The sequence below is a fragment of the Mustela nigripes genome, chromosome 6 (assembly GCF_022355385.1).
Source record: "Mustela nigripes isolate SB6536 chromosome 6, MUSNIG.SB6536, whole genome shotgun sequence".
NCBI lineage: Eukaryota > Metazoa > Chordata > Mammalia > Carnivora > Mustelidae > Mustela > Mustela nigripes.
Genome location: NC_081562.1, coordinates 51,181,513 through 51,207,836, shown reverse-complemented (window position 1 = coordinate 51,207,836; position 26,324 = coordinate 51,181,513). Strand labels below are relative to the sequence as shown.

General features: G+C 38.8%; 1 protein-coding gene across 3 annotated transcripts in view; it reads left to right on the top strand.

The window, feature by feature from the left end:
- Positions 1-378: 378 nt before the first annotated feature.
- The window catches only part of MSRB3 (methionine sulfoxide reductase B3), a 169,176-nt gene continuing 143,230 nt past the window's right edge, over positions 379-26,324 (top strand). The window contains exon 1 of one of the 3 annotated variants that reach the window (XM_059402537.1): positions 379-544. In XM_059402537.1, coding sequence (XP_059258520.1) covers positions 454-544 — 91 coding nt within the window. In that variant the 5' untranslated portion in view covers positions 379-453. Of the gene's footprint in view, positions 545-907; positions 1,004-26,324 lie in introns of those variants that run through there. The other 2 variants (XM_059402539.1, XM_059402538.1) reach the window with 2 other exon arrangements.

The following is a 26,324-nucleotide window of genomic DNA, read 5'->3' as shown; positions in this document are numbered from 1 at the left end:
TCCTCCGCTCGCTGTCTGGTCTCCCCGTGGTGGTTTCTCTCTTCTCCACCCTGCTCAGGGGTCTCAGGTGGGACCTGGGTGGGATGCTAGGCTCTGCCCTTGGGCCTCCACCCCGGAGAGGGATGCGCCCTGGCGGAGAGAGTCCACCTTTTGCTCGCGCTCGCGGCCGGCAGCACCGCGGCGGCTGTGGAGGAGGAGGATTTGGAGGAGGAGGGAGTTGGCGGCCGCCGAGGCCGGGCAGCCGGCCCCGTCCGCGGCGGGCGCGCTCCGCGGTCCTCCCTCGCTCGTCTCCTATGCTCATATTTGGACTCGGCTGCCCGTGCCCAGGAATTTCCCGTCATGCCTCCCGCCGCCCCGTCCGTCGCCCGGAGGCTGGGAGGGAGGGAGTGAGGGAGGCTCGGACGGCGGCGGCGGCGGCGGCGGCGGCGGCGGCGGCGGCTCCCTGGCTCTTCCATGAGCCCGCGGCGGACCCTCCCGCGCCCCCTCTCGCTCTGCCTCTGTCTCTGGCTGGCCACGGCCGTGGCGCGGGGAGCCGCGCAGTCAGGTAAGTTTGGGCGCCCTCTCCCCCTCGCCTCTCTTCTCCCACCCCAACCCGAGTAGAAGTGTGACCCAGACCCCCGATCCCCTCCGAGCGCCGGCTGCGCCCCCTTCAGCCTCCGGCGGGGACGCCCCCTGTCTTGGGCCGGGGAGGGGCGCTGAAGGGGAGCGCCCCGCGCGTGCGGGGGGGGGGGGGCGCGGATGGAAGGAGGTCAGGCTGGTTGCGCCCCCGCCTACGGGAGGCGTCTGGCCGCCTCGCTGACACCTTATCCCGTCCCCGGAGCGAACCTGAGCCGGAGGGACGCTCTCGCCGGACGCGGGCCCTCGGGGAGGGGCTTGGCGGGGCAGCCCGCAGGAGGCACGGGAGGGGGGCCGCGCGGGCTTCGGGAAGGCGCAGGAGGAGCCGCGGGGGCTCCCACCGAAGTGCCCGCTCGGATAACGGGCCGGGGTGCGTGGGAATGAGCAGGTCAGGCCCGCGCTCCGGCTGCGCGTCGGGAGGGGCGTGGGGCGCCGGGCGGAGCTGGGGGCGGCGAGTGGGGGCCACCCAGAGGCGCACGGTCGCCCGTCCGCCGCGTCGCCCGCGCCGGGGGCTCGGGCTCCCGCTCCCCACGGGCCCCGCTGGTATTTAATAGGCCCAAACTGAACAAAACCCCGAGTTTTCCAGGTACCAGTTTTGTTTTGTTTTTGAGCGGAAAAAAGCATCCGAGTGTGTAAGTTTTACACTGTTTAAAGTCAAACTCTGTGAACGAAAGGTGCCATTCCTGCCTTCCTTGGTTTAGGACTATAATTAGGGTAATTCTGAAGTCATAAGAGGATGATTTTTAAAGATCATTTTCTTTAAATCATGTGGAAAATATCAGTGAGAATTTTTTTCCCTAAGGTTGTAAAAGGTAATTATTTGAAATTACAAACGTGAGTTTAAGGTGCATGTGAAATTGCATGAACTTAGATATTTGTGATGAGCGTCTCACTTACTAATCATCAGAGCTTCTCAGTTCTTAGTTTTTGCTGGAATGGGAGAAGAAAAATCGTTAATTCCTCAGTTGAGATTAGGGAATTTTAGTTTGTTTTTGTTTTTTGCCACTAGTAGACTAAACTGTCAACATAAGATATGGCTCGCAATTAGGACTTATGGATTAGTTGGAAACTGACTCTGTTAAGCATAGATTATACTCAGAACTTTCTGTCTGTCACTTCATATTCTGTTTGCAGCACTGGTGACAAAACAGATTTTACAAGATAGTCGGTCGATAAAAAAATCTTCAGGATTCATGTAACTTATAATATTGTCAATTTAGATTAACGGAAGATTTTTTAAATGTTTGACTTTATTAAATGTGCAGCTTATTAATTTAAGTAATGATACCAATTTCATGTTTGCTTTTGACTAGAACTGTTTTTCAGAAAGCCTACTTTTTATGGATTCATATTTTAGGAGTATCTTTAATAATACTTCTTGGGCAATACAGGAAGTTCTAACTACACATTTTATTAGTGGTCTTCTACAAAATACTGTGCTGCACAATAAAGAGTGGATTGTACTGCCGGGGAATATATGTTTTTGTTGTTGTTTTTTTTTTTCCCCCTCAGTGATGTGTTGACTTACCTAATAATACCTGTGGTAAAGCAGCCCTTGAAGACCAAAATCCATTGTACTGTGGGCCCTTGCCAGTATTTTTGAACACCAACTTTATATTTGGATCCTTTAAACATTCATTCTTTTAATTTTGGTCCCAGCTGACATATAAGTCTAATTTCTGATGACTTTTCTTAGGGCCCTATGTGAACATCTGGAATTTTTTTAATATTAAAATAAGTTCTCTGCCATATAGAATTTTGTCACAGTGCCTAAACTGCCTATCTGCCAAGGTTGCAAACATATAGCATCATTTACATTTTGCATCAACTTTTTTTAGTTTTTTTTAGTTTTTTTAGGTTTTTTAAGTTTTTTGTTTTTTAAGGTGCTTGTTCTAGTTATCCTAACTAAAATGTTAACAAATTAGGTCAGAAATCTTTACTACTATTTTGCTAAACTCAAGTAACAAGAATATCCAGAAAAGATCCCAAGAGTAGTTGCTTAGATTTTTTCCTACATTTTTGTAATACATTTATCCTTTTTAAATTAAAAATAAAATTTCAACCATTAAAGAAGAACTTTAGGAAATAATGCTTTTTTGGTCTGTTATCTGGTCACAGCTCTTTGATTTTACCTTGCCTGTGTTACCAGCTGTTGCCAGCGTTCAGTGGCTCATTGTCATCTCACTTTATTATGGTTGGGGATTTGGTTCAGACATTTGCTTCCTTCTCTGTAAAGTGATGAAGTTGGACATAGTCTCCATGTCCCTTCAAACTCCAGGATACTGTAACATTGTTTTTGTTTATATAATCCTGCAGAGCTGCCTACACTATATTGATTCAAACTTCTGATTATCACCTCTGACTTGCTATACGTGTTAAACTGGTTTACTTGTGGTCAGATCTGATTGGTGTGGATCTACCTTGTGGAACATCTTGATATCTGGCACATGCACACAGATGCACATATGTTGACAGAGTTCCATGATATTAAGCTTCTGCTACTTTCTCTTCCCCTCATCTAATAGAAGTAACATAGCTTGTTATGTCATAGGGTAAATGTCTAACTGCTCTTTGGGGCAGTTAAGCCCAGGCCCTAAGATGGTTTGGTATTCAGTTTTGGAATTTGTGTCTGGGTTAGCAATACCACTGTAGAGCACCCAAACCTTTCTGTGGTTGGGAGCATTCCAGATGAAATGCCCTACATTCCTACAAAATGCCCTATTGATCGTACTTGGACTTACCCATCTTGTTTATTCAGAATTAAATTGAATTTGGATAGGAGGGTAATCAGATTGCTATTTAATTTTCTAGTTGTTAGCATCTGTGATTGCTATACAGATATCTCAAGGCTTTACTTTGAATATTCCTGTATTTCCTCCTTTCTGGGCACAATTGGTTTTTCTTTTAAAAGGCTCAGCAGGGTCCTGGATACTTGTTCACATATTTTCTCTATAGCATACCAAAGCCATCTTTTATGGCTTTTAAGGAAATTCGAAGAAAGAGAAAAGAAATTATAGAAAAAGGAGGCCAGTAATAAATCAACCAATTGACTTTATGGAGGATTTGGTTATTGTCTCATTTAAGCTTCTGTTGCAAGTAATACAAATGAACTTGAACTAGTTTTAGGAAAACGAAAGAAAGGAATTCGATGGACGCTAAATGCAGACAGACCATATTAGGGACCAGGGACTGGAAAATGTGGAACTTTCCCTGTCTCTACTCTTTACCTTTCTTTGCTTCATTGTTCTTTCTTTGCTGACCACTTTTTTCCCCTGCTTTCCTGTGTTCATGGTTGAATTTGACTCCTCTCCTGAGTATTTACGTGTCCTTCAGTTTGCAGGGAAAGACTAAGTCATTGAGGCTTGATTCTGAATTCCTGAGAGAAAGAATCTGATAGACACAGTTTGGGTCTTGATACAGATTTTCCCTAAGGTCTCTTCTAATGCTGGAGTTCTTTGTAGTAGGTACTGTAGACATTTATGTGATTTGATTTTGCATTTTTACATTTAGTATTGTGGGGTTATTTGTCCTTAAAGGATATAATTTTCTCTTGATTGCCGAATGTATCGGAAAGAGCTTGCCACCTTCAGTGGGATCCTAGGATATTAGAGCAGTTCATTCACACTGAAGCAGGAATGCTGAAATGCCCAAGAGGAAGCTTCGGGGAGTGAATGGAGGGTAGCCCCGCATTTAAGAGTCACAAAGCAGTTTGGGATTCACCTGACTTGTGAAAATCCTGTTTAATAAGAACTGATTGACCCTGCAGATAATTGTCTGCATATTTTCAGGAATTCACTTAATTAAAATGCTGGGCTCAAATAGCTCTTAAGGGTAAATTCATTAAAACTATTTAATTGATAATTAGAGACATTCAAAATAGTAATAGCTTAGGGAGTTCCTTAGTTAGTTTCCTGTTCCTCACCCATGTGTAGCATTTTCCATCTCTGCCTTTCCTTTAGACTGCTTCCGCTGCTTCGCTTGTTTTTCTCTCCTAACCTGTCTTTCAGGCCTTGATCTCATGGTTCTTTGCGAAGCTTTTTTCACCTCTTAGAATTTGTCATTCCCTTGTGTTTCCAAGACATTTTGTACCTTGATTGAAGCATGATTTTACCATCTTGCATTATCAAGTCCATATGTACTCATCTTCTTCACTAGACTGTAGGTTCTATTAGACCAATGAATCACCTAGAAGAATTCAGATAAGCTGTTAGCAACCCATCATCCCAAGCATAATGATTCTAGCTTTTTCAAACGTTCTGAAGCTTGTACGGCATCCTGCTTGTCACTGCCTTCTTCAGATGGTGGAGCTCAATCATATCGCTCTTCTTTCTCAGTCCTAGTCGTTTTTTAAATGTTACAGGCTTTTCCGTGAATATTCTAATTTCCTGAGTGATGATCAGTTATATAGAACAATAGGATCTTTCCCTACAAACCGAGATGGGTGGGGAAGGCAACTGATATGGAAGGAAATCGACTTGTGTTAAGAACCCAATATATCCCAGATTAGATAGAGAGGACAGGTACAGGAAAACATGGGAGCATATATGAAGGGGAATAGTGGGAAGATAAAGTATAAAAATTGAAAATTAGGTTCGGCCTAGATTTTTATATTAATACTTTTTAATATTTATATTTTTATAGTAATACTAGAATTTTATATTAATACTTTTAATACTAGGCTAGAAAATTTGGACTGGGTTAGCAAGCTAAATCCTCAAAATCAGAGTTGGATTATGAAATATGTTATTTAATAATTCAGAGGATGAACTGAATCAGGAAAGAAACCATTGGATTAATAAAGAAAGGTTATAGGAGATTTTCTTAGGGAGTGAAGACCTGAGCTAAGGTGGTGGTGCTGGGATTGGAGAGATGTTGCTAAGGTAGACCTTAGACAACTGGAGATGGGGAAAGAGAGGGATGACTAAAAATGATGGGAAGATGTTAAGCTTGGGCGATTGCAAGAATGTGCACTCAGTAAGTTTGTGGGTGGGGGTAAAAAATGAATTTTATTTTAGATCTTTTGCATTTGAGGTGCTGGTAGAACATTCATGTTGAGATAGCTGGGTAGTCAAGTCAGAAATGTGAGGTTGTGACTTGGAGAGATTGGGGCTGGAGATAAAACATATGTATGAGTAAGGAAGACTAAAAATAAAAGGGAAAAGAAAGTATTTGTTGACTGGTGGAAGAGGAAAAGCCCAGGAAAAGCATCATCATCAGGAAGATGCAGCTTTTTCTAGCTTTGAACGATGGCCTGTCAGTATATGGCATTCTGTCCATGAGCTTTCCTTGTTTGGGGGACACCATGTACTCACTCCATGAACAGTACGTGGGAAGCCTTGAACGAAGGATCCTGCAGCCAGAGAGACCTTTCCAAACAGAGAAATTGTTGCTGCTACTTCCCATCTTAACCTCTTCAGTGGCTTATCTTTCTTAAGATAAAGGACTAACCCTTTCAGTGTCTTCATCATCACTGTGCCTCTGGGCTTCTTACAAGTGGTTCGTTTAGCTTCAAACACACATTTGACTGTCTCCTCCTCATTCATCCCTTTACCTTCCCCAAGAATATGAAGCCAATATAATTCCATCAGATGTAGTACTCTTTGGCTTTTTTATTTTTCCCCTGGTCCTCTGTGGGTACTTTTTATTGCTATGGTCAAGTTCTTATCCACGAGACAATTGTTCACAATTTCCTAATCTATAATAAAACTTTATAATAAATCACATTCCTACCTCTTTCTTTCTTTTTTGTTTTTTTTTTTTCCTTAAAGATTTTATTTATTTATTTGACAGAGAGAGAGATCACAGTAGGCCGAGAGAGAAAGGGAAACAGGCTCCCCGCCTAGCAGAGAGCCTGATGTGGGGCTCGATCCCAGGACCCTGGGGTCATTACCTGAGCTGAAGGCAGAGGCCCTAACCCACTGAGCCACCCAGGTGCCCCTCCTACCTCTTTCTTACAGAATGCCTTTTTTTCCTTATCTCTTCAAGTGTTGCCTACATGGTTCTCCAACACCTGAGTCAGTCACCTGGGCCACCATACCTTGCTCTGTGACTCTGGGCCATGGTAGCCTGGAGCAGCGTTGTTACCTGGCATTTGTGACTGTGTTAACCTAGCTGAGTGCTGTTTATCAGGATACCGCAAACTAATTTTTTGATACTTGTCTTTCTGAAGGAAATCAGAGGGAATTTACTTCATTGAAGGGCTTTATTTGCATAAACTGCAGAGGTATGTAAAATATGGAGGTGACTGCAGGTGATATAGAGAAATGATGCCGGATGCCGGTATAGGAAATGTGCTTGCAGGGCTTAACTTCCTGATCAAAGGGGTATCATGATTGTTTCTAAGAATAGTATTCACTTCATAAGGTTTATCTGAAATGGCATATTTATGTTCAGTATGGAGTATGAAGAATAATTTCTGACTTGATTAAAAAAAGGAACCCTCCCATATGCTAGTGGTTGTGTTTTTAGTAGCTGTTGACTGAGAAAATACATAATAGCAAAAACCTACTATAAAAATTTTAAATGAGTTTTTTTTAATATAAAAGCATTCTCACATTCAGAAAGTATACATATGTGGAAATTATGGCTTATAGAGTCCATAGACAGCTTGACTTCTTGCTTTGTGAATACTCTCAGGGAGGTTCCGGTCTCAGGGTTCAGTGGCTCATTGTCACTTTAGAATATGGAGGGGAATTTTGTTTGAAAATCTGAGCCATGGTTGAAATTTTGGAAGGACAAGGAAGTTCCTGCTCAACATCCTCTAGGAACACCAGTTGCCCGTTTTATGCTGGGCAATGTACTATATGCTAAGACTGGGCTGTTAAGCAGTCTCAGGGATTAGTATATGAATATTTTTAAAGATTATATTTTCAGATATATAAGCATCATTCTTAGGGCCATAGTCCTGTTTTTTAGGATAAAATTTAGTAGGTGATTTTCATGCAAGTATATACCTACAGCAATCTCTTTTATGGCCTGTCTTCTATTACAATAAATTACACAATAAATCTTTATGGTTTCTCAGGTCAGTTTATTTTCTTTAAAGGAAAAAAAAAACCCTGCAAACAAAACAAAACCAACCAGTCCCTCAACATATATGTTAAGTTTAAGGGAACACTGAAGATAAGCCTGTATTACATTTAGACTCTTTAGAAAATATCAGGACAGTTTTTGTATAAATCAGATAGTCCTGAATTTTATGTTTGTCCTTTCATTTCTCTCATTTATGTTGTATTTGGTTGTCAGAGAATCTGGGCATGGTTGGGGTTGGGAGACATCTAAGGTGACTGTTAGAGGTGGATATTTTATCTTAGATTAGTAGTGTTTAAGGAAAGGTAGGGCCATATCTCCCCGTTCACAGTCCATTATGTAGGATGACAGTTGAAGAACCACAGGTTGTCTGGGAGCCCTGGTCACACAGTAATTGAGAATGAAAAGGTGCATACACTGAAGTCCTTCCTGATCTCCATCTAGTTAGATCACTGTAGGGAGCCAGGAAGAGCATGGTTGAAGGTAAGGGATCTGCAGAGCCAGTTGAAAAACTGCAGACTCATTAGTATATTTGCATCCTTGTGTATATGTTCATGTTGCAAAGGAGTCAGTGTAGTGCAGTGAAAATATTGGAGAGCAGATCAGAAGACTGGTTTTTCCTGGTTCTATTCTTCCGTGAAGCATTTACACTCTCTGTGCCTCAGTTTTCACGTCAGCAAATTGAACCAAGTGGACTGAGTGATACCCGATGTTGTTTTTACTTTAAGGTGCTGTAGTCTATGGGTTGTCTAAAAGTCTCTAAGTAGCTTTCACAATTTTTAATGGAAATGACATGATTAATAAATTATACAAAGTTGTCTTCCCTTGTTATGTTTGGTTCAAGTTGTTTATTTTGTGGAAGTATAAATGTTATTTTGTGACTAAGATCTGATGTTTGAACTTTGTAGCCTAATGTGCTCAGTAATTTGATCCATAGCAAATTACATAACCCTTCTAATTTTTATTTAGAGGATAGATTGTGTATTAGAAGCATCATATTAACGAGCCCATTCAAAGTAATGGCCTTAAGCACTAGAAACTATGTTGGCTGATCTAAATGTATAGTTAAGAATTGCTTATTTGGCTTCATGATGTATCTCAGATGGGAATAGTCCTCTTTTAGTCAGGGTACACTGCTAGTAGAATTTGCTTTTGACCATCCTAGAAATAATTTTAATTCTTAAAACTGGTTAATTTGCTCTTATCATTAAAGAAGAAAATCTCCATTGAGCTTTTAAAGGAAAAAAAAACAACAACACTTTACTGATTTGCCAGGGGAAAAAAATCTTCTCTTGCCTTTATAATGTATTTTTTTAAAAGATTTTATTTATTTATTTGACAGAGAGAGAGAGAGAGATCACAAGTAGGCAGAGAGGCAGGCAGAGAGAGAGGCAGAAGTGGGCTCCCTGCCCAATGTAGGCCTCAATCCCAGAACCCTGAGATCATGATCTGAGCCAAAGGCAGAAGCTTAACCCCCTGAGCCACCCAGGCGCTTGCCTTTATAACATTATTTCTAAGTTTTCCCCCTTTTTAATAAATATTTCACATGCCCAAAAAGAATACATAACACCTATATATAAGACATAAAGAATGATTTTTAAAAATCTAGGTATTCCTGCTCAGCTTCGGAAGTGGAATGTTCAAGTTGCCTGTGTGACCTCCCTTTACACCTGCCTTCTGCTCAGAGTTCCCAGTCTTGCATTTTGTGGTAATCACTTAGCACAAGTGATAACTAATACACTCTTGCTTTTTTTTCCCTCACTCTTACTTTATTTTTTTATAGTTTTACTATAGATGTATCTATCTCTACAAAATTTACTATTTACTTTTGCATTCCTTGGAGCTCTATCTAATGCTATCATCTGCTGTGTAGCTTCTGTGACTTGCTTTCTTCCCCCATCTCATTATATTTGTGTTATCCATATTGATGGATTAACATGAAAAGATTAACATTTCCTTTATTATCTGTATTTTTTTCTACTTTTTATTTATTTCTGTGCCTTTCACGTTTATCAGTTAGGGTGCTTATATTTTTCGATGGAATCAAATCTGTTTTTTCCCCATTGCTTCTAGGCTTCACCATCCATATAGTGAATATTAATAATAATAATGGTAGTGATAATAAAAATAATAGCAAATACTCACATACGGATGTTACTTGTTTTTTTACCATTTGTGCCAGCCGCTAGTTTAAGTATTTACTGTTTACATATAATAAATTATTTAATGATCATGGCAACTTAATCAAGGAGGTAGCGTATTATCACAAGAACTCATATATGGAGATTACGGCCTGAGGTGCGAGGCATTCAGTAATTTGAATGACTATGATTTAAATCTTGGCCTTCTGGCTACAGAGTTTATGCTTCTAATCATTGCAGTATAGTGACTCCTGTGTAGTCTTTTCTTTTAATTATATTTTTCCCATTTAACTTTTAAGGTATTAAAGTGTTTTTGTGACTTTCAAAAAAAAAATGACCCTAGTGTGATTCTCAAGTTGGTTTTCCTGCGCAACACCAATTGTTTAAAGTCATGTTATAGTTTAATTTACTTCATGGTTAGACCATGATTTTTTCATGCAGGTTGTTTAAAATTCTCTGGGATTTATTATTGTTTCCCCCTCCATTAAAAGGAAAAAGTATCTTTTTAAAATTAATTTTCTAAAATCTTTCAGTTTTTTACTTTGGTATGTGGTTTGGAATTGATTTCATTGATTTCTTGTGCTAATTTGGGCCAGTTTCTTCATTTTTTAGACAATGGCCTCCTTTTTAAAAAAATTATTTCTGTGACTTTAAATGAACCACTTAATCTTCCTGAGCCTTGGATTTCCCAAATAAGTTGGATTTGTTTGGTATAATTATTTCATTAACCAGACATATGTAATTGTTAATCGGAGTCTCCTTTCAGTGTAAAGTAAACAAGGATAATTGTGAAGAAAAATAATTAAATAAAGGGAAGTTCTTGAGAGTGGTTGGAAACTACTGATTTTCCCCAACCCCTCAAATTGCAGAACAAAAAACTTCAGTATAGAGAGTAAAATCCCTTTTGACTGTAATTATCTGTGCCTTAGTTTCTTGTATAACTTTTTTCCCTAGATGGGTTAAGGTCTTGGATAATCTCTTACTATCCTTTATTTAAATAAGCTGAAATTTCTCTTATCTTGTAAAATAAACAAAGCCTACTCCACTTGCCATCATCCTCTCTGACCAAGTTGTTTTACACGTTGTTTATGTGCTTGCTATCTTTATTTGCTGTCCATCCAAAAATATGTGTAAACCCATGCTATATGTCAAGCACTAACTCATCTAATCTCTGGGGATGCAGTAAGAGCTAGAGAGACTAGGGACTTCCATTCTCAGTTTGCAACAGGCATGGCCTATTGTAGAAGGAGTGCGAAGACCATTTTGTGGTAGGAGAAGGAGGGAGGATGGTTAGAGTTGGGGGCAAAGAAGGTGATGAGATCATATGGGGCTTTTAGATCACAATGAGGAGCTTAGGTATTATTCTGCATGATGGAAGCCATTAGTGGGTTTTAAGCAGTCAGTGACAAGATCTGATTTGCATTTTAAAATAATCAGTCTGACTGCTGTGCAGAAAATGGCTTGTAGGGGCCAAATGGAAGCTGGTAAACCACTAAGGGCTAGTTTAGTTGATAATGGTTTGGACCAGAGTGCCAATGAACTGAGGGGCTGGATGTAGGGTCCAAGAGAATGAAAAGAACTATCCATGCTCTTCCACTGAAACTGCTTTGATTGGAGCCGTTAATGGTGTTAACGTTAAATTAAGCCCAATGAACTCAGTTTGGTCTCTATCTTCAGGGCATTTAATACATTGACCATTCACTTCTAGAAATGGTCTTTTCTACCAATTTGTAATACTGTTATTGTTATGTATATGATCCTAAACACATCAATTAAATTATCTGTGCCTTAGTTTCTTCACTTGTAGAATGGCAATACTATAGTTCCTACCACATAGGTTGTTGTAATTGTTAAATGAGACAATATATGTAGACTACTTAGTTCAGGGCCTTCCACAGAGTTCATTCATAGTAAATGTTAGCTAGCAACAGCCTTATCATTGTCCTAATTATCATCACCATTAGTATTCTGGATAGCACCTTCCATGGCCTCTCCCTTTGGCCAGTGCTCCTCGGTGGCCTCCTCTGCTAATTCTTTCTCCTCCATCTCACCAGTAAATGTTGAGTTTCTGCAGAGCTCTGACATTTTCTTTTCTCGTTTTACACATTTTCTGAGGCAATCAGAGTTACTCCACGGCTTCAGTTCCATTTGTATAAAATTAACTCCCCATACATCTATCCATAAGCCAGATCTGTTTCCTAAGCCACAGTCCTCTGTATCACTTGCTTCTGTATTATATCCATTTGGATGGCAGTGTCTTAGGCACCTTGAACATGTCAAAAACTAAAGGGTTTTTTTTTTCTTTGCCCAAACTTAAGCCTCCCCTCTTGTTTCCTAATCTACTAAATGGTATTACCATTTGCACAGTTGCTTGAGCCATAACTGAAGTCCTCCTAAATTTTTTTCTTATTCTCTTGTGCTGTATCAAGCTTTGGCCTAGAATTATGTAATAGCTTCCTCGTTAGTCTCACTGCTCCTGGTCTTATGCCACCACCATCCATTTTACAGTTATTCCTCTTTTTTTTTAGGATGGTGTTCCGTATTCTTAAAACGCCTTCCAAGATTTGCTTCTGCTAGCTTTGTCAGCCTCCTCATCTCCCTCCTGTTCTCCTTACCTATACCTTCCAGCCCCGCTCTGCTTTCCTCACCCCTGAGGTTGTGTTCATTCTTTTCTTTTTTTTTTTTAATCTAGAAGAAATCTTTTTTTTTTTTTTTTAAGATTTTATTTATTTATATGATAGAGAGAGATCACAAGTAGGCAGAGAGGCAGGCAGAGAGAAGGGGAAGCAGGCTCCCTGCTCAATCCCATGACCCTGAGACCATGACCTGAGCCGAAGGCAGAGGCTTAACCCACTGAGCCACCCAGGTGCCCTGGCTGTGTTCATTCTTATCTCATGGCTTATCGCTTTCTTTGTCTGGGATACTTGTTTCTTCATTCTTGATGTGGGCCACACAGTCTTATCTCTTATTCTTCATTTAAATGTTACTACCTCCAAGAAGGCTTTCTTAGGCTTCCCCACCCAAACTAGACTTCTTCCCTCTGTTCTACAGGATTTTATGCCCCCTTTGTTTCTCCTGGGTCCTTATTGCACTTGCAGATAGTGTCCTCACTAATACAGAAGCTTCACAGAGGCAGATCCATGGCCTGTGGTTCCCCACTTTGTCCCCAGCATCTGTTTCTCAGAGAGAGTAAAGGGTGAGTGCAACGTGACTTGCCCAGTTTGGGAAGTGAGAGGCCTTGTAGCTGAGTTTGATGTGTGTCTTGTTAATATTTGAGGGTGATAAAGGGGAAGAAGAGAAAAGTTTAGGTTTACTATAGTTTAATTTTCTGACCCCAGTGACCACAGGTAGAGAGGGGAAGAAGCATCAGAACTGGAGGGGGCTGGAGCAAGAAGTGGCACCCTAGGATTGAGTTCTTTTCTCTGAGTGAAATAGCACTCAGAATCTCCAGGGCAGTGCCCTTAATTTTCCATGTTTGCCTCTGTTTTTCCAAAAGCCAGCCATGGCAGTGCTTCCCCTGCCGTTGGTATGCTAGGCATGAGCTTTGCCTCAGAATCCATGCATAGGATGGCTTCCAGTGCCAGAAGTGCTTGCCAGAGTTAACTCTTGGCTCCAGATACACTGTGCCAGTAAGTGCCTTCTTCTACCTGTGACTTACCTGGTCTCTGCCTTGGCGCTGGTTCAGAATCCTGGCAGGAATCTGCTGGATTTTCTTCTACTAGCTCGCGGGAACAATGTTTGCACGTGAGAAGAGTTGGGATTGGCCTTTTCCTCAATATCTTTTTTCTGCACTTAGTCTAGCTGAAGTATTTCAGAGTGCGTTGATCCTGTTTCGGTTTCCAGTGTGGATGCACGTTCGTTTTCCTCTATGTTCTCTTTTAAAAGGTATTTATTTATATTGCCACCTTTGTGTGGTGGTGGTGGTGGTGTGTGTGTGTGTGTGTGTGTGTGTGTGGTGTATGCACATGTGAAATCTCTATCTCCGCTTTTTAAAAATTCCCTCTATGCCATTTCTGTTTTGTAACTCTATATGGAGTCATTTTTTAGTAGAGGTATTTAAATCCTATATCTTTTGTGTTATCATGGACATAGTTGATGACATTCCTTGTCCTCCTGTTTTATCCTCTTTTTATGATCTTTTCCCCTTAGTTTTCAGTCTTTTGCCATAAGATTTCTGTGTTGAATTTGCTTTTATATTTCATAAGGATTTGACAGGTTGACATATTTTAGGTTCTGTGACCTTGAGAAAGTGTTCAAAGCCATCATTAAGCCTAAACTAATCTAATTATTGAATTTTATTTTTTTTTTTTAAAAGTATACAATAGCATTTGACTCTTCTTTGCAAGAAGAGCTTTGGATTCTTTTTTTTTTTTTTTCTGCTGTGCCTTTGTTAACTAAAGTGGGGCTGTAGATCCACATGCTTATTGTGGAATTGTTATTTTTATATGTTCTCCCTTTAAAGAATTATTTTTATCTTTTTCACTTAATTATATAATATCTGCATTTCGTAATTACCACCATATCTTTTATACCTCAGCTTTACAATTCTTAAGGATATTTTGGTTCATATATCATTTGGCTAGAGTCCATCCCTAAGGTCTTTTTTTCCCCCTGCATGCAGAATATATGCATGCGTATGTCTGGAGCTCTCCTGTTATCTGAAGGAATTACAGAGTGTTATATAACATTTAGCCCTTTTTTACAAAACAACATTTAATAAAAAGAATCCAATAAAGCATAATTAGGAAGCTTCAAAATGCTTGTAGAATGACTGAAATGCAAATAAAGCGTAATTATGAAGTAAAAAAGTTGCTAGTATTCTGTTTAGAAGAAGAACCTAGGAGCAACAGAATTTATTGGCATTCAAATGACAAATTAATATCAGTCACAAGGCTAGTACTGGGATTTCAGTACTCTGATGTTGTAGATAATTCTCAGTCATGATGCAAAATTAGTTATAAATCTGAGAACGTTTTATTCTTTGAATGTGAGTGATATTGACAGTTTTAGTTGAATTTCAATAATATTTTCTCTTATCGAGATGTTCAAATTAGAATTGACCACAAGTCTACTTTGTCAGATTCCTGTTATATTAATACATTTGCCTTATGCATGCATAAAGCTAGATTACTTTATATGCTTGACTGAAACACTTTATTGCAAAACTTGAAATTTTTGTTTGTCAAAGATAATGATTTTTTTGGCAATCACTAAAACATAATTGCTGTAATAGAAAAATTAATCTCAACTTAATCATAGCTGAGTTGTCTGCTAGAAAACTGCATCATTCTAACCCTGTGCAAAACTAAGCTCATTAAACCTTGCCACATATGCACACACGTGCACACATACATGCACATGCTGTCTTTCACCTGTTGTCTCTATCTCTACATGATATTTCTTGCTTTTCCTCCTTGGAAATGGGAGTAAAATTCACTGAGCAGTCTGCTAATTACTTTCAAAAACATTATTTCATTAACCCTTCTAAAACTTAATGCAATTAGTGTTTTGATAGAGTATTTAGGTAAGGAAACAGGATCAGAGAGAGAAATTAATTTGCTCAAGATTTATCAGCTGAGCTAAGTGATGGAGTCAGAATTTGAACCCAGTTCTGACTCTTTCCTATATTCTACACTGCCTAGATACAACATAGGACTCTAGGGCTATAGGAGGTAGGACATTATGCACAGAGATGGGGGAAAACAGAGGAAGTGACATTTGAGTTCTGTTTGATGAAAACATTTATTGAGCCTTTATTTTACAATGGTTGTGTACCACTGACTACTCTCAAGCAGTTTATAGGAGAGGCATACATAAACCTGAGACTCTAACACACAGTAGTGGTATAATAATAGAGGCACTGAAGTAGGTAGTAGTATAGGAGAACAAATGATTCATTTTCTAATGGAAGGGATGAGGAGAAGGGTGTCGGGACAAAAAGAAAAGTGTGTAAAGAAAAAAAAAGTGTGTGTGTAAAGAAAAGTTTCCCTGAGGAGGTGATATCTAAACTGGGTCTTGGAGGTTAAAAATGAAGAGTTCATCCCTTATGAGTATGTGGGAAACGATCAAGAGTTGGCTATCATCACAACATTTATTTATTTATTCAAAATATTCAAAATATACTTATTGAATGCCTGCTGGGGGTTAGTTGCTGTGTCAGATACTAGAGACAAAATAAAGAACAAGAGAATTCATGGAGCATACAGCATACCAGGGAGTGTTGATGACTGAAGTGTTATGCAAGTAGGAAAAGAAGCAAGCCTGGTTCATCTTGAGTGCCAGGAGAGATTGGCTGAATTTTCCCCTGTAGATGCCAGTGAGCATGGAAGCACATGAAGCAGGGTATTGACATAGTCAAACTTTTGCAGCAGTAGTGAGAGTGATGTGAGGGGAGTCAAGTTAAAGGCAGGAAGACCAGTAAGAGGCCAATACTGTATATTAGATGAAAGATAAAAAGAAAAGGATATATTTGAGCAGTATCTTGGAAATAAATTTGGCAGCACTTAGTGTCAATTGGATATGAATGCTTAAAGTAGAACATCATTGAGGATGACTCCCAGATTTGAAGTTTAGTGGCTGGGAGTAGTTTTTAACAGGATCGGGAATACAGAAAGAATAACAAATTAGTAAAGAAAGAAACAAATTGAGTCTGCCAGTTATAAATTGGTAAAGAGACAAACAAAATAATAGTTTGAGATGTAAGTGGGATACCCAAATTCTTCTTCCTCTCCCTTTTATTTATTTATTTTAAGCAGGGCTTGAACTCATTTCTGTGAGATTGAGACCTCATGAGCTGAGGTCAAGAGTCCAACTCTTAACCAGCTGAGCCAGCCACGCACCCCCCAGACTTTTTTTAAAAAGATGATTTAATTACCTAAAATTAATTTTTAAAAACCCACTAAGGGACAAAGTAGAACATTTTGCAAATTATTTTATTTCTTTCACTAGATGATCCCATTCATGGCTAGTTGATGGAGACCATTAAAGATTTATCTTTCAGTGTAATAGGACTTCATTTTCTTAAAATTTATCTACTCCATCAGATTCAAACCGTAACTCATTCCATCATGAGAATTTATTTCATAATTTTTGTACTTCCTGCAATAGAAAGTAAACTTGGAGGGAGGAATGCTGAAATTTTAGTACAAGAGCAAATATTTATTTGCAGTTTCCAGTGCTAACACTTTCTGTTTTCCTGGAATGGTGGCAAAGTTCTAACTTAGAACATTTGAAACATGGTTTAAGGACACATATTTTTAGGCATTATATTCAACTCATTAAAAATAGTCTTGTAGTGATAGATATAGATACTGTAGTTTATAGTCCCAGGCGTAGGATTTAGTCAGCCTACATTAGCAAGTTTTTCTTTAGATGAAATGGTCTATTGAAGCATTCCATCTTTTTTGCACATATAAGCTTTATTTTCATTAAAAACCTGTACATAGTTCTTGGTACATGAGAACTTAAGAAGAAAAGCAGCTGCCTTCGACTCCACCCCTCCCCATCTCTGTCTTACTCTTCTGGAGTAATGTTTTTAAATCATGCTGGTAGTTCCCTAATTTTAGTCAATATAGTTTTAGCACTGCTTCTTGATTCATCTATTTTATATGATATCAGTTATGAAAAGTAAGGATGTATCTCGGCTCTTCTCTAGTCTGTCTACCACTGTTTACTGTTCTATATTGACTTTAAAATTTTCCTATTGTTCACTTTTGTAACAATAAATAATATATTTGCTCATCAGCTTTTGATAGGCGACCTGCCAAGCAGTTGTAACAGATTCCAAGGAGAGTGACTTAAATAAACAGCAGTTTATTTTTCTCCCACAGTAGCCCACTGTAGGTGATAGACCATAGTTGGATGGATTGGTGAATAGCTTTGCTTCATGACTTGTTGAGTCTGTCTTCCCCCTCAAGTAACTTCCATCTCAGGGTCCAGGCATGCTGCTACAGTTGTTGCCATTCCTCAGAGCAAGGGCATGGCTGAAGTAGTGACTTTGTCTCTAAAGAAGGAGATTCGATCTTTCTCGGCTTATATTCCATTGGCTCAAACTGAGTATCCTGGTCTCAGCAAGGGAGACTGAGAAATGTAGCTGTGTATCCAGCTGAAATTTCAGAGGGTTCTCTTACTAACACAAAGAAGGAAGAATGGATTCCAAGGGTCAATTAGCATTTTCTAGTCTAGTGTATCTCCTGACTACTTTATGAGATGAGGGTCCTGGTTCTTGCACCCCTTCCTCTACCTTTTTTTCTGGCCTTCTGTACATTTTGTTAGCTACATAACTTTTCTTTTTCTTTTAAAATGTGATGGTACTACTGTTTACCTTCTCTTCTGAAACCACATCCGAATCTCTGTATATAGGTGGTCTTTAAAAGTGTATATTGTTAATTCCATACCTGTTGTTCACTTATTATTTACTTTCAGATAAAAAAAAGTGATCTATTGCTGTAGTTCCTTCTCCTTAGATCCAGTGATCTCTGTTCCATGGGAAAGGATATATATTTTTCTAGCATCATGGCAAATGGATTGTTTTTTTTTCTTCTTATTTTTTCATAGATTGATTAAAGTCAGGGGGCTACATTTCTAAGTATCGCCCTCGAAGCGCAAGGACGACAAGAAGCCCCAGTTCAGATGTATCTTCTCTCTTTATTTCCGCAAGTCTACACACTTATATACGCTTACATGACCAATCAGCGAGCAGGGTACAGGAGCGAGCGAATCAGGCTGCGCACCTAAACGAACAACTTCGCTAGCAACCAATGCTGTTTACTTCCTCTTTGGGCGTTCTGCTTAGTCTCACGAGGCAATCCTAACCTGGCAACTAGCCAGGCGCCATCTTTTAATGGCAGAGGCCGCCCTGGCCAGGGGCCTGCATCTGACATTTAAGGTCTGCATCTGGGCACAGACCTGTTTATTCAGTAAGAGAAGCAGCACTGAACAGGGAGCTTTCAGTCATTTCAGGAAATGAGATCTTTGTATTCATTTTATTGTGACCAGGAACTACTCAGTTTTATAGCTGAGTGAAAGCTTTATTCTTGAGAGTTGGGGCCCGTTTGTTATCTCCAGGTGATCCAGGGTGAAGCAGATCTTTCCTAGCCTTTAATAACTGAATATGAAAGGAGAGACATGTTTTCAGACCAAGGTGAGAATATCTTTGGGGTATTTAGGGATGAGAGAGATTCTGGGCTTTTCAAGATGGTCTCATTGTCTTTGACATTGGATTTCTTATCCGTCCAGACCCTGTTATTTTCCCAAACAAGGTCTGGAAGGATGAGAATGTTCCAGCAGTCTGGAACGCAAAAGTTCCTGCCCTTGGGAAATTTTTCCTGTGGTAGAAGAGATTTAACACAGACTTCAGTTCAAATCCTGACTCCATCATTTACTGACCTTATGACCTCAAACAAATTGTTCTCTGAATCCGAGATTCTGCTGGAACACATAATCCCCAAATCCCAATGGCTTAAAACACTGAAGGTTTATTTCTTGCTTGTATTGCATGTTCATTGTCAGATGGGGGACTCTGCCCCATGTCTTCTTACTCCAGTATCATTGTTAATAGAGCAGCCAACATCTAATTATAGAACATTGCTGGTCACTGTTGGAGAGAGAAGGAAAGTTCTGGAGAGTCTCACAGTAACAATTAAGTACAGTGGCTTAGAAGTGACACACATTATCATTTATGTTCACAACTTATTGCCCAGATCCAATGACATGTGGTCTCACTCAATCACAGGGGCCAGGAAGTGCATTGCTAACTTGCCTGAAAAACAGAGAGCCAGAAATGTTGGGCAAATAGGACTAATCTGTGACATGTAGGAATGCTTCCCTCAGGGTCGATAAGAGGATGGATATATACCCACATGCAAAATCATCTCATACAGGGGCTCAAAAATGATTATCATTAATAGTAATGTCAAGTAAGATGTATGCATGCAAAATAGTTGAATAATATTTTAAAGTGCCACTAAAGATTCTTTCTTGTAAGCTACTATTATTACGATGTTTATGAAAGTGCCTGTAAATTAGAACACTGTGCAAAGGCAAGTTGATGTTATGCAGTAGATGTTAGAAGATGCAGCATTAGACGCATCTTCAGGGTTGGATTCAGGGTTGGAGCTAGAGCTTTACATGGTTGAAGTTGTAAGAGTAGGTGAAATCTGTAAGAAAGAGATTCAACCATGAGGAATATAGAGGGCACTGAAGAGATACGTCAGGAGCAAAATCTGTTTGAAAATCAGAAGCAAATACAATGTGAGATAGAGAAGTAATTTCCAGAATGGAGGAAGAAAATGATGCTGTGTAGTATCATAGAAATAGTCAAATGGAGAATGTTTTCTTTTTTTTTTTTATAATTTTAAAAAAAATTTATTTGACAGAGATCACAAGTAGGCAGAGAGGCAGGCAGAGAGAGAGGGGAGGCAGGCTCCCTGCTGAGCAGAGAGCCCAGTGTGGGGGGCTCGACCCCAGGACCCTGGGATCATGACCTGAGCTGAAGGCAGAGGCTTAACCCACTGAGCCACCCAGGCGCCCCGAGAATGTTTTCAATAAAGAAGGTCAACTATATAAAATGTCATGGGGCAACAATGACGTTCAGTTCTGCAAATTCCATGGGTGAGTATTAACAAATAACCAGTAGAGAATGTTACTTAAGAGAGGAATAATAGTATTAATTTAGAGGTGACTGTGTGCCATGTTCTCCTGTAGTAGCAGGCTTGCAAGGAAGCTGTTCCATGTTTACAGCTGAGATTTTCAAAGCTCAGAGCAAAACTTCACATGAAACCTAACTAGTCAGTGAGAAAGTTTGGATTTGAACTCACGTACTAGAAAAGCAAAACAAAACTGTACTGTGTAAACACAACAAAATGAAACAGTCATACTGAAAAATTCTGAAGGCATTTTTTGTGGTAATCAAAAATGATTTATGTGGGTTTTGCTTTCTTGTTGTTGGCACTTTTTAAATATTAAGAAAGACTGTTTAGATGAAACACATATATAATGTAGAGGCTATGAGCTGTGAAATCAATGTACATTTTAGAAGAAAAAGATTTGTGTTTTATATTGGAGATAGAGGTCATAAAATATTAATGTGAGAATGAACAAATCCTTGTATTTATTTATTTATTTAAAGATTTTATTTATTTATTTGACAGAGAGAGACACACACAGTTAGAGAGAGAACACAAGCATGGGGAGTTGGAGAGGGAGAAGCAGGCTTCCCACCAAGCAGGAAGCCAGAGGCGGGGCTCCATCCCAGGACCCTAGGATCATGACCTGAGCCAAAGGCAGACACTTAACAATTGAGCCACCCAGGTGCCCCAAATCCCTGTATTTAACTAGGTGCTTTTCAAAACAGGAATTCTGAAAAAAAAAAAAAATAGCATTTAGTAAAGTTACAATTAGCATCAGAAGGTGGACTTTTGTCCATAATTCTATTTTAACTATACTGTTGGTATACCCTAATTGACACAGTGTAACCTTTGCATTGTCAGTATTAGGTGCAATTCTTTATGTCCTTTTCTTACTTTTTATGTGAATTGAATAATAGAGAAAATATAGATGCTGCAGTTTGTAGACAAGAGGGATTTTAGCCTACTATTTTCTCCAGTTGGCTGTATGACCTTTGGTAAGTCTCTTTATCTCTGTTTTGCTGTTTACAAAATAAGAGGTTTGGATCAGTTCATTGTTTCTCCCACTTTTTTTTTTCCACTGAGATACACATGATGGGTGATATTTCATAAACAACATACTCACAGTCATACGGCAGACTGTGATTATAGACTTGAGGAACAGATGGTCTAGGCTGCACTTTCCTGGTGTGAGTTCTTTTTTTTTTTTAATTTTTTTTTAAAAGATTTTATTTATTTGACAGAGAGAAATCACAAGTAGATGGAGAGGCAGGCAGAGAGAGAGAGAGAGGGAACAGGCTCCCTGCTGAGCAGAGAGCCCGACACGACACGGGACTCAATCCCAGGACCCTGAGATCATGACCTGAGCCGAAGGCAGCAGCTCAACCCACTGAGCCACCCAGGCGCCGCTCCTGGTGTGAGTTCTAACTCCACTCTTCTCTCTCCCACTCAAGAATTCATGTCAGAAAACAAAATGAGGGTGACATTGTTAAAGAGATAACTCTAAATACATCCTAGTTGCTTTCTTAAAAAACCTTATTTTCATACTTTGATATCTAAAGTTTTAATTTTTAATAAATTATGTGTGAAACACCTCATAAATAATATTTTACTTGTGGTGGGTGATGACTTCATATTCAAAAATTGATGTATTAGGTGTTCTCCAAAGATTTTTTTTCCAGTTCTAAATCTATTTAATGATACAATTCTGTTACCCTCAAGCATTTCCAAAAGGTCTAATTCTTTGGCAGGCTTTTATTAGTAGAAATCACATGAATTAATAATGCCATGTATATGATATAGGTTGAAAAATGTTGAATTTATCAACAAATTAATTTTCCTTTTCTAGATAGCAGTAATTCAAAATTTGTTTTCTTTTCCCTTAGTAGGACATAGACTTTTGTGTATTTCAAAGATTGGTGCTGAGAAAATTGGGTTGTAGCACTTAATCATTACTTTCAGAAATCCGTCATGACAATCCTCTTCCCTTTGATAAAATAGTTTAAAATTTTGCATTTGTCCACAGACTAGAAGAAATAGAAAATGTACTAATTATCTCGAGAAGTAGTAAGAAATCTAAAGAGACTACTGATACTATTTTCTAACCATTTGTTGTTTCTTAAACATTATAGGATGAATTATACATGTATTTCTCTGTTCATGTTCATATATTCCACAAATATTTATTGACTATTTACTGTGCTGTTGCCCAGCAATGTGCCAGACTAGCAGTTCTTAAAGTGTAGACTGATGACCCTTGGAGTCTCTGAGACCCATTTAAGGGAATCACAAAGTGAAAACTGTTTTAATACTAAGATGTTTTTTCATTGTGTTGACATTTGCAGTGATGTTGGAAAAGCAAAAGTGGGTAACACTGCTGGTGTCTTACTGTGAATCAAGGTGGTGACAACAAACTTTATTAGTAGTCATTCTATTCTTTATTAACATACACATGGAGGGAAAAGCCATTTTCACAAAAGAATGTCCTTGATGAAGTAGTAACATTTATATTAATTTAATTAAATCTTGACCTTGAGTACATATCTTTGTAACATTGTGTGTGAAGTAAGGGAAATACACTTTTATAAAGGGCTTCTACGTACCAAAGAACAGTGGTTGTCTCCAGGCAAAGCGCTTGTGCAGTTGTTTGAAACACAATTTTACTTGACGGAATGACCAACAGACAAACTGTGGTTGTTTAGACTTGGATATTTGGCATGCATTTTCTTAATGAATGAAGTGATTCTTTCACTTTAAGGAAAACAGTTGTCAATATTAGTTGGCAATGGTAAATTCGAGCTTCAAGGTAAAAAATAAAATTTTGGAAAACTTATGTTTACCTCTGTGAGCTTGTTTGACAGCCTCTCAGTACTTAAAGACTCTTCTGGTGAAATCGATGGTGATATTAATGAATATGACTTTTTCTATTGATAATGAAATGTGTCAACTTATGAAAGATCTGCGTCACCCAGTAAACCAATATTTTTAAAGTGAACATTGCATGATGTTACAAAATCATGCGGTCAGAGGATCCTTTCAAAATGCAAGATACAAAAAGAAATGAAATCTTGGCATTTGCGACGATGTGGATGGAACTAGAGGGTATTACGCTGAGTGAAATAAGTCAGTCAGAGAAAGACAAGTATCATATGATCTCCCTGATATGAGGAAGTTGAGAAGCAAAGTGGGGGGTTTGGGGTTAGGGAAGGAAAAAATGAAACAAGGTGGGTTTGGGAGGGAGACAAACCATAAGAGACTCTTAATTTCACAAAACAAACTGAGGGTTGTCGGGGAGGGAGGGGAGAGAGAGGGTGGTTGGGTTATGGACATTGGGGAAGGTATGTGTTATGGTAAGTGCTGTGAAGTGTGTAAACCTGGCAATTCACAGACCTGTACCCCTGGGGCTAATAATATATGTTAACAAAAAATTAAAAACAAAAACAAAAACAAAATGCAAGATAGAGCATTAAGTTTTAATGTAATTGTATGAAACCTTTATTGATAATAGTTTCAGACTATCATTTGTCTAATTTTGATGTAGTATCAAAGAAAAATATCTACAGTTCTCTAAAAAACTTACTAAAATATTCCTCTCTTTTCTAACAACATACCTGAGGCAAGATTTTATTCGTATATATAGTTAAACCAAAAAAACATATCACAACAGATTGAATGCAGAAGTAGACATGAGAATTCAGTTGTTTTTTGTTAAGCCAACTACAAAAGAGATTTGCAAAAATAAAAATTCATGGTTTGGATAATGCAGTTATTTTTCACTAAAAATGTCACTTAAAATATATTTTTAATTGTTTTTTTAAATGGAATAAGCAAATATTTTTTTAATTTTTTATTATTTCTTTAAAAGATTTATTTATTTATTTATTTATTTATTTGACAGACAGAGATCACAAGTAGGCAGAGAGGCAGGCAGAGAGAGAGGAGAAATCAGGCTGCCCACGGAGCAGAGAGCCCAATGCGGGGCTTGATCCCAGGACCCTGAGATCATGACCTGAGCCGAAGGCAGAGGCTTTAACCCACTGAGCCACCTAGGCGTCCCAACAAGTATTTTTTTTTAATTACTCAGTTTTAATTTTCAATATAGTAAATATTGGTAGGTATAACCATATAAACAAAAGACCTCTTGAGTTCTTGATAGTTTTTAGGAGTATGAAGAGATCTTGAGATCAAAAGTTAAAAAATGGCTAACCCCAGATATATAGCTATATAGATGTATAGATTTTTTTTTTTTTAATTTCTTTAAGCAGCTTGTTTTGGTTCCCAACACCCCCATATCCCTGTCACTCCCTCCCCCAAAGTTGGAAGACAGGTATGCTCACCACTATACCACCAACGCCCTCCCCCAAAGTTGGAAGCAATATTTCTTTCCCTGGGGGCACCTGGGTGGCTCAGTGGATTAAAGCCTCTGCCTTTGGCTCAGGTCATGATCCCAGGATCCTGGGATCGAGCTGCACATCGGGCTCTCTGCTCAGCAGGGAGCCTGCTTCCACCTCTCTCTCTGCCTGCCTCTCTGCCTACTTGTGATCTCTGTCTGTCAAATAAATAAATAAGATATTTAAAAATATATATATATTTCTTTCCCTGAAATTCCATGTATTTTATTTCTACCCCTGTTAAGGTATTTAAGGCATGTGTTATGTTTCCATCTAGGCTAGTACATTTTTTGAGAGTGCAGACTGTATCTTACATCTCTGCATATTCATTTCCTCTTAACACATTGTTTTCCATAGGAACTTCTGCACATGAACTGAGTAGCTTTTATAAATTCCTTAACTTAAAAGTATGATCTCTAAATGGTTTGGAAGATTGATTTAGAATTCTGAGTAACCAGAATTCTGGCTGTTTCTTACAACAAATACAAACAGATCTTTGCTTAACAAAAGGGATGCCCAGTTTTAGCTAATGGCCTGTTGGTTGGAAGAAGTAAATGATTGATTGAACAATTCATTCCACCAACATTAGCTGAACGTAAATTGTACTAGGCACTGTGTTGATAAGAACAATATTTTTATAGAACTTTATAGTAGACATTTAGATTAGCAATTCCCAAGTGCTGGCCCATGATGAAGTTTCTTCTTTTCATAATGAAATGAGAAAGACAACAATAATGAAAAATAATTTCCACACGAAACTAAATATATTCTGTTCAGAAGATTGTTTTCCTCGTTCTTGGTGTTAACAGTCTTTCATTTCTGATACTATGGTGAGATTAGGGTTTGGAACTTTGTTTTTATTTTGTCCTTCTTCGACAAAATTCAAATTTGTCAGCTCTCTGTTGACCCCAGTGTTTATCAGGGATATTTTACTAGCCTGTGGAAAACAACTGATGTAGACATTCCTTTGGCATTTATTGGAAAGAGACGTTTGACCTTTAGGTTTGACACTTTAAATGCACTAGGACAATCAGCTCGTTTCTTCTGGAGCTGATGAACAACTTTGTGAGTTCTCTGGATTCCCTGTTTATACTATTTTTCTTTGGCAGTTTATTGTTTCACTGCAAGGAAAAAAGTAAAAGGAAATAAAAATAAACTCAAACCAAAAAACCAGCAAACTAATTTTAGCCAACTTTTTGGAGGGCAGTTTGGGAGGGAAAAAGATGAGAAATAATTTTTTTTCTTTTAACCAAAATAGAGCATTTGAATTATCTTTGGATCTCAAGTCAGATTGCATTTTCTACTTCCTACCTCTTGATAGGAACTGCTAAGTCCTGTGAAAGAACCACCCAGTTTTAATTCAGATTATCATCTTTAAGCACCATTAGCAGTTGAGACGGCAGAGAAGTCAAGGTGGGAAATGGTGACCCATGGAATGTGTCACGGATGTGGTCATTCTCTCACTCAGTACATCATGGCTGTTGGGCGCCAGGTACTGGGATACAAAGAGGAGAAAGACACCG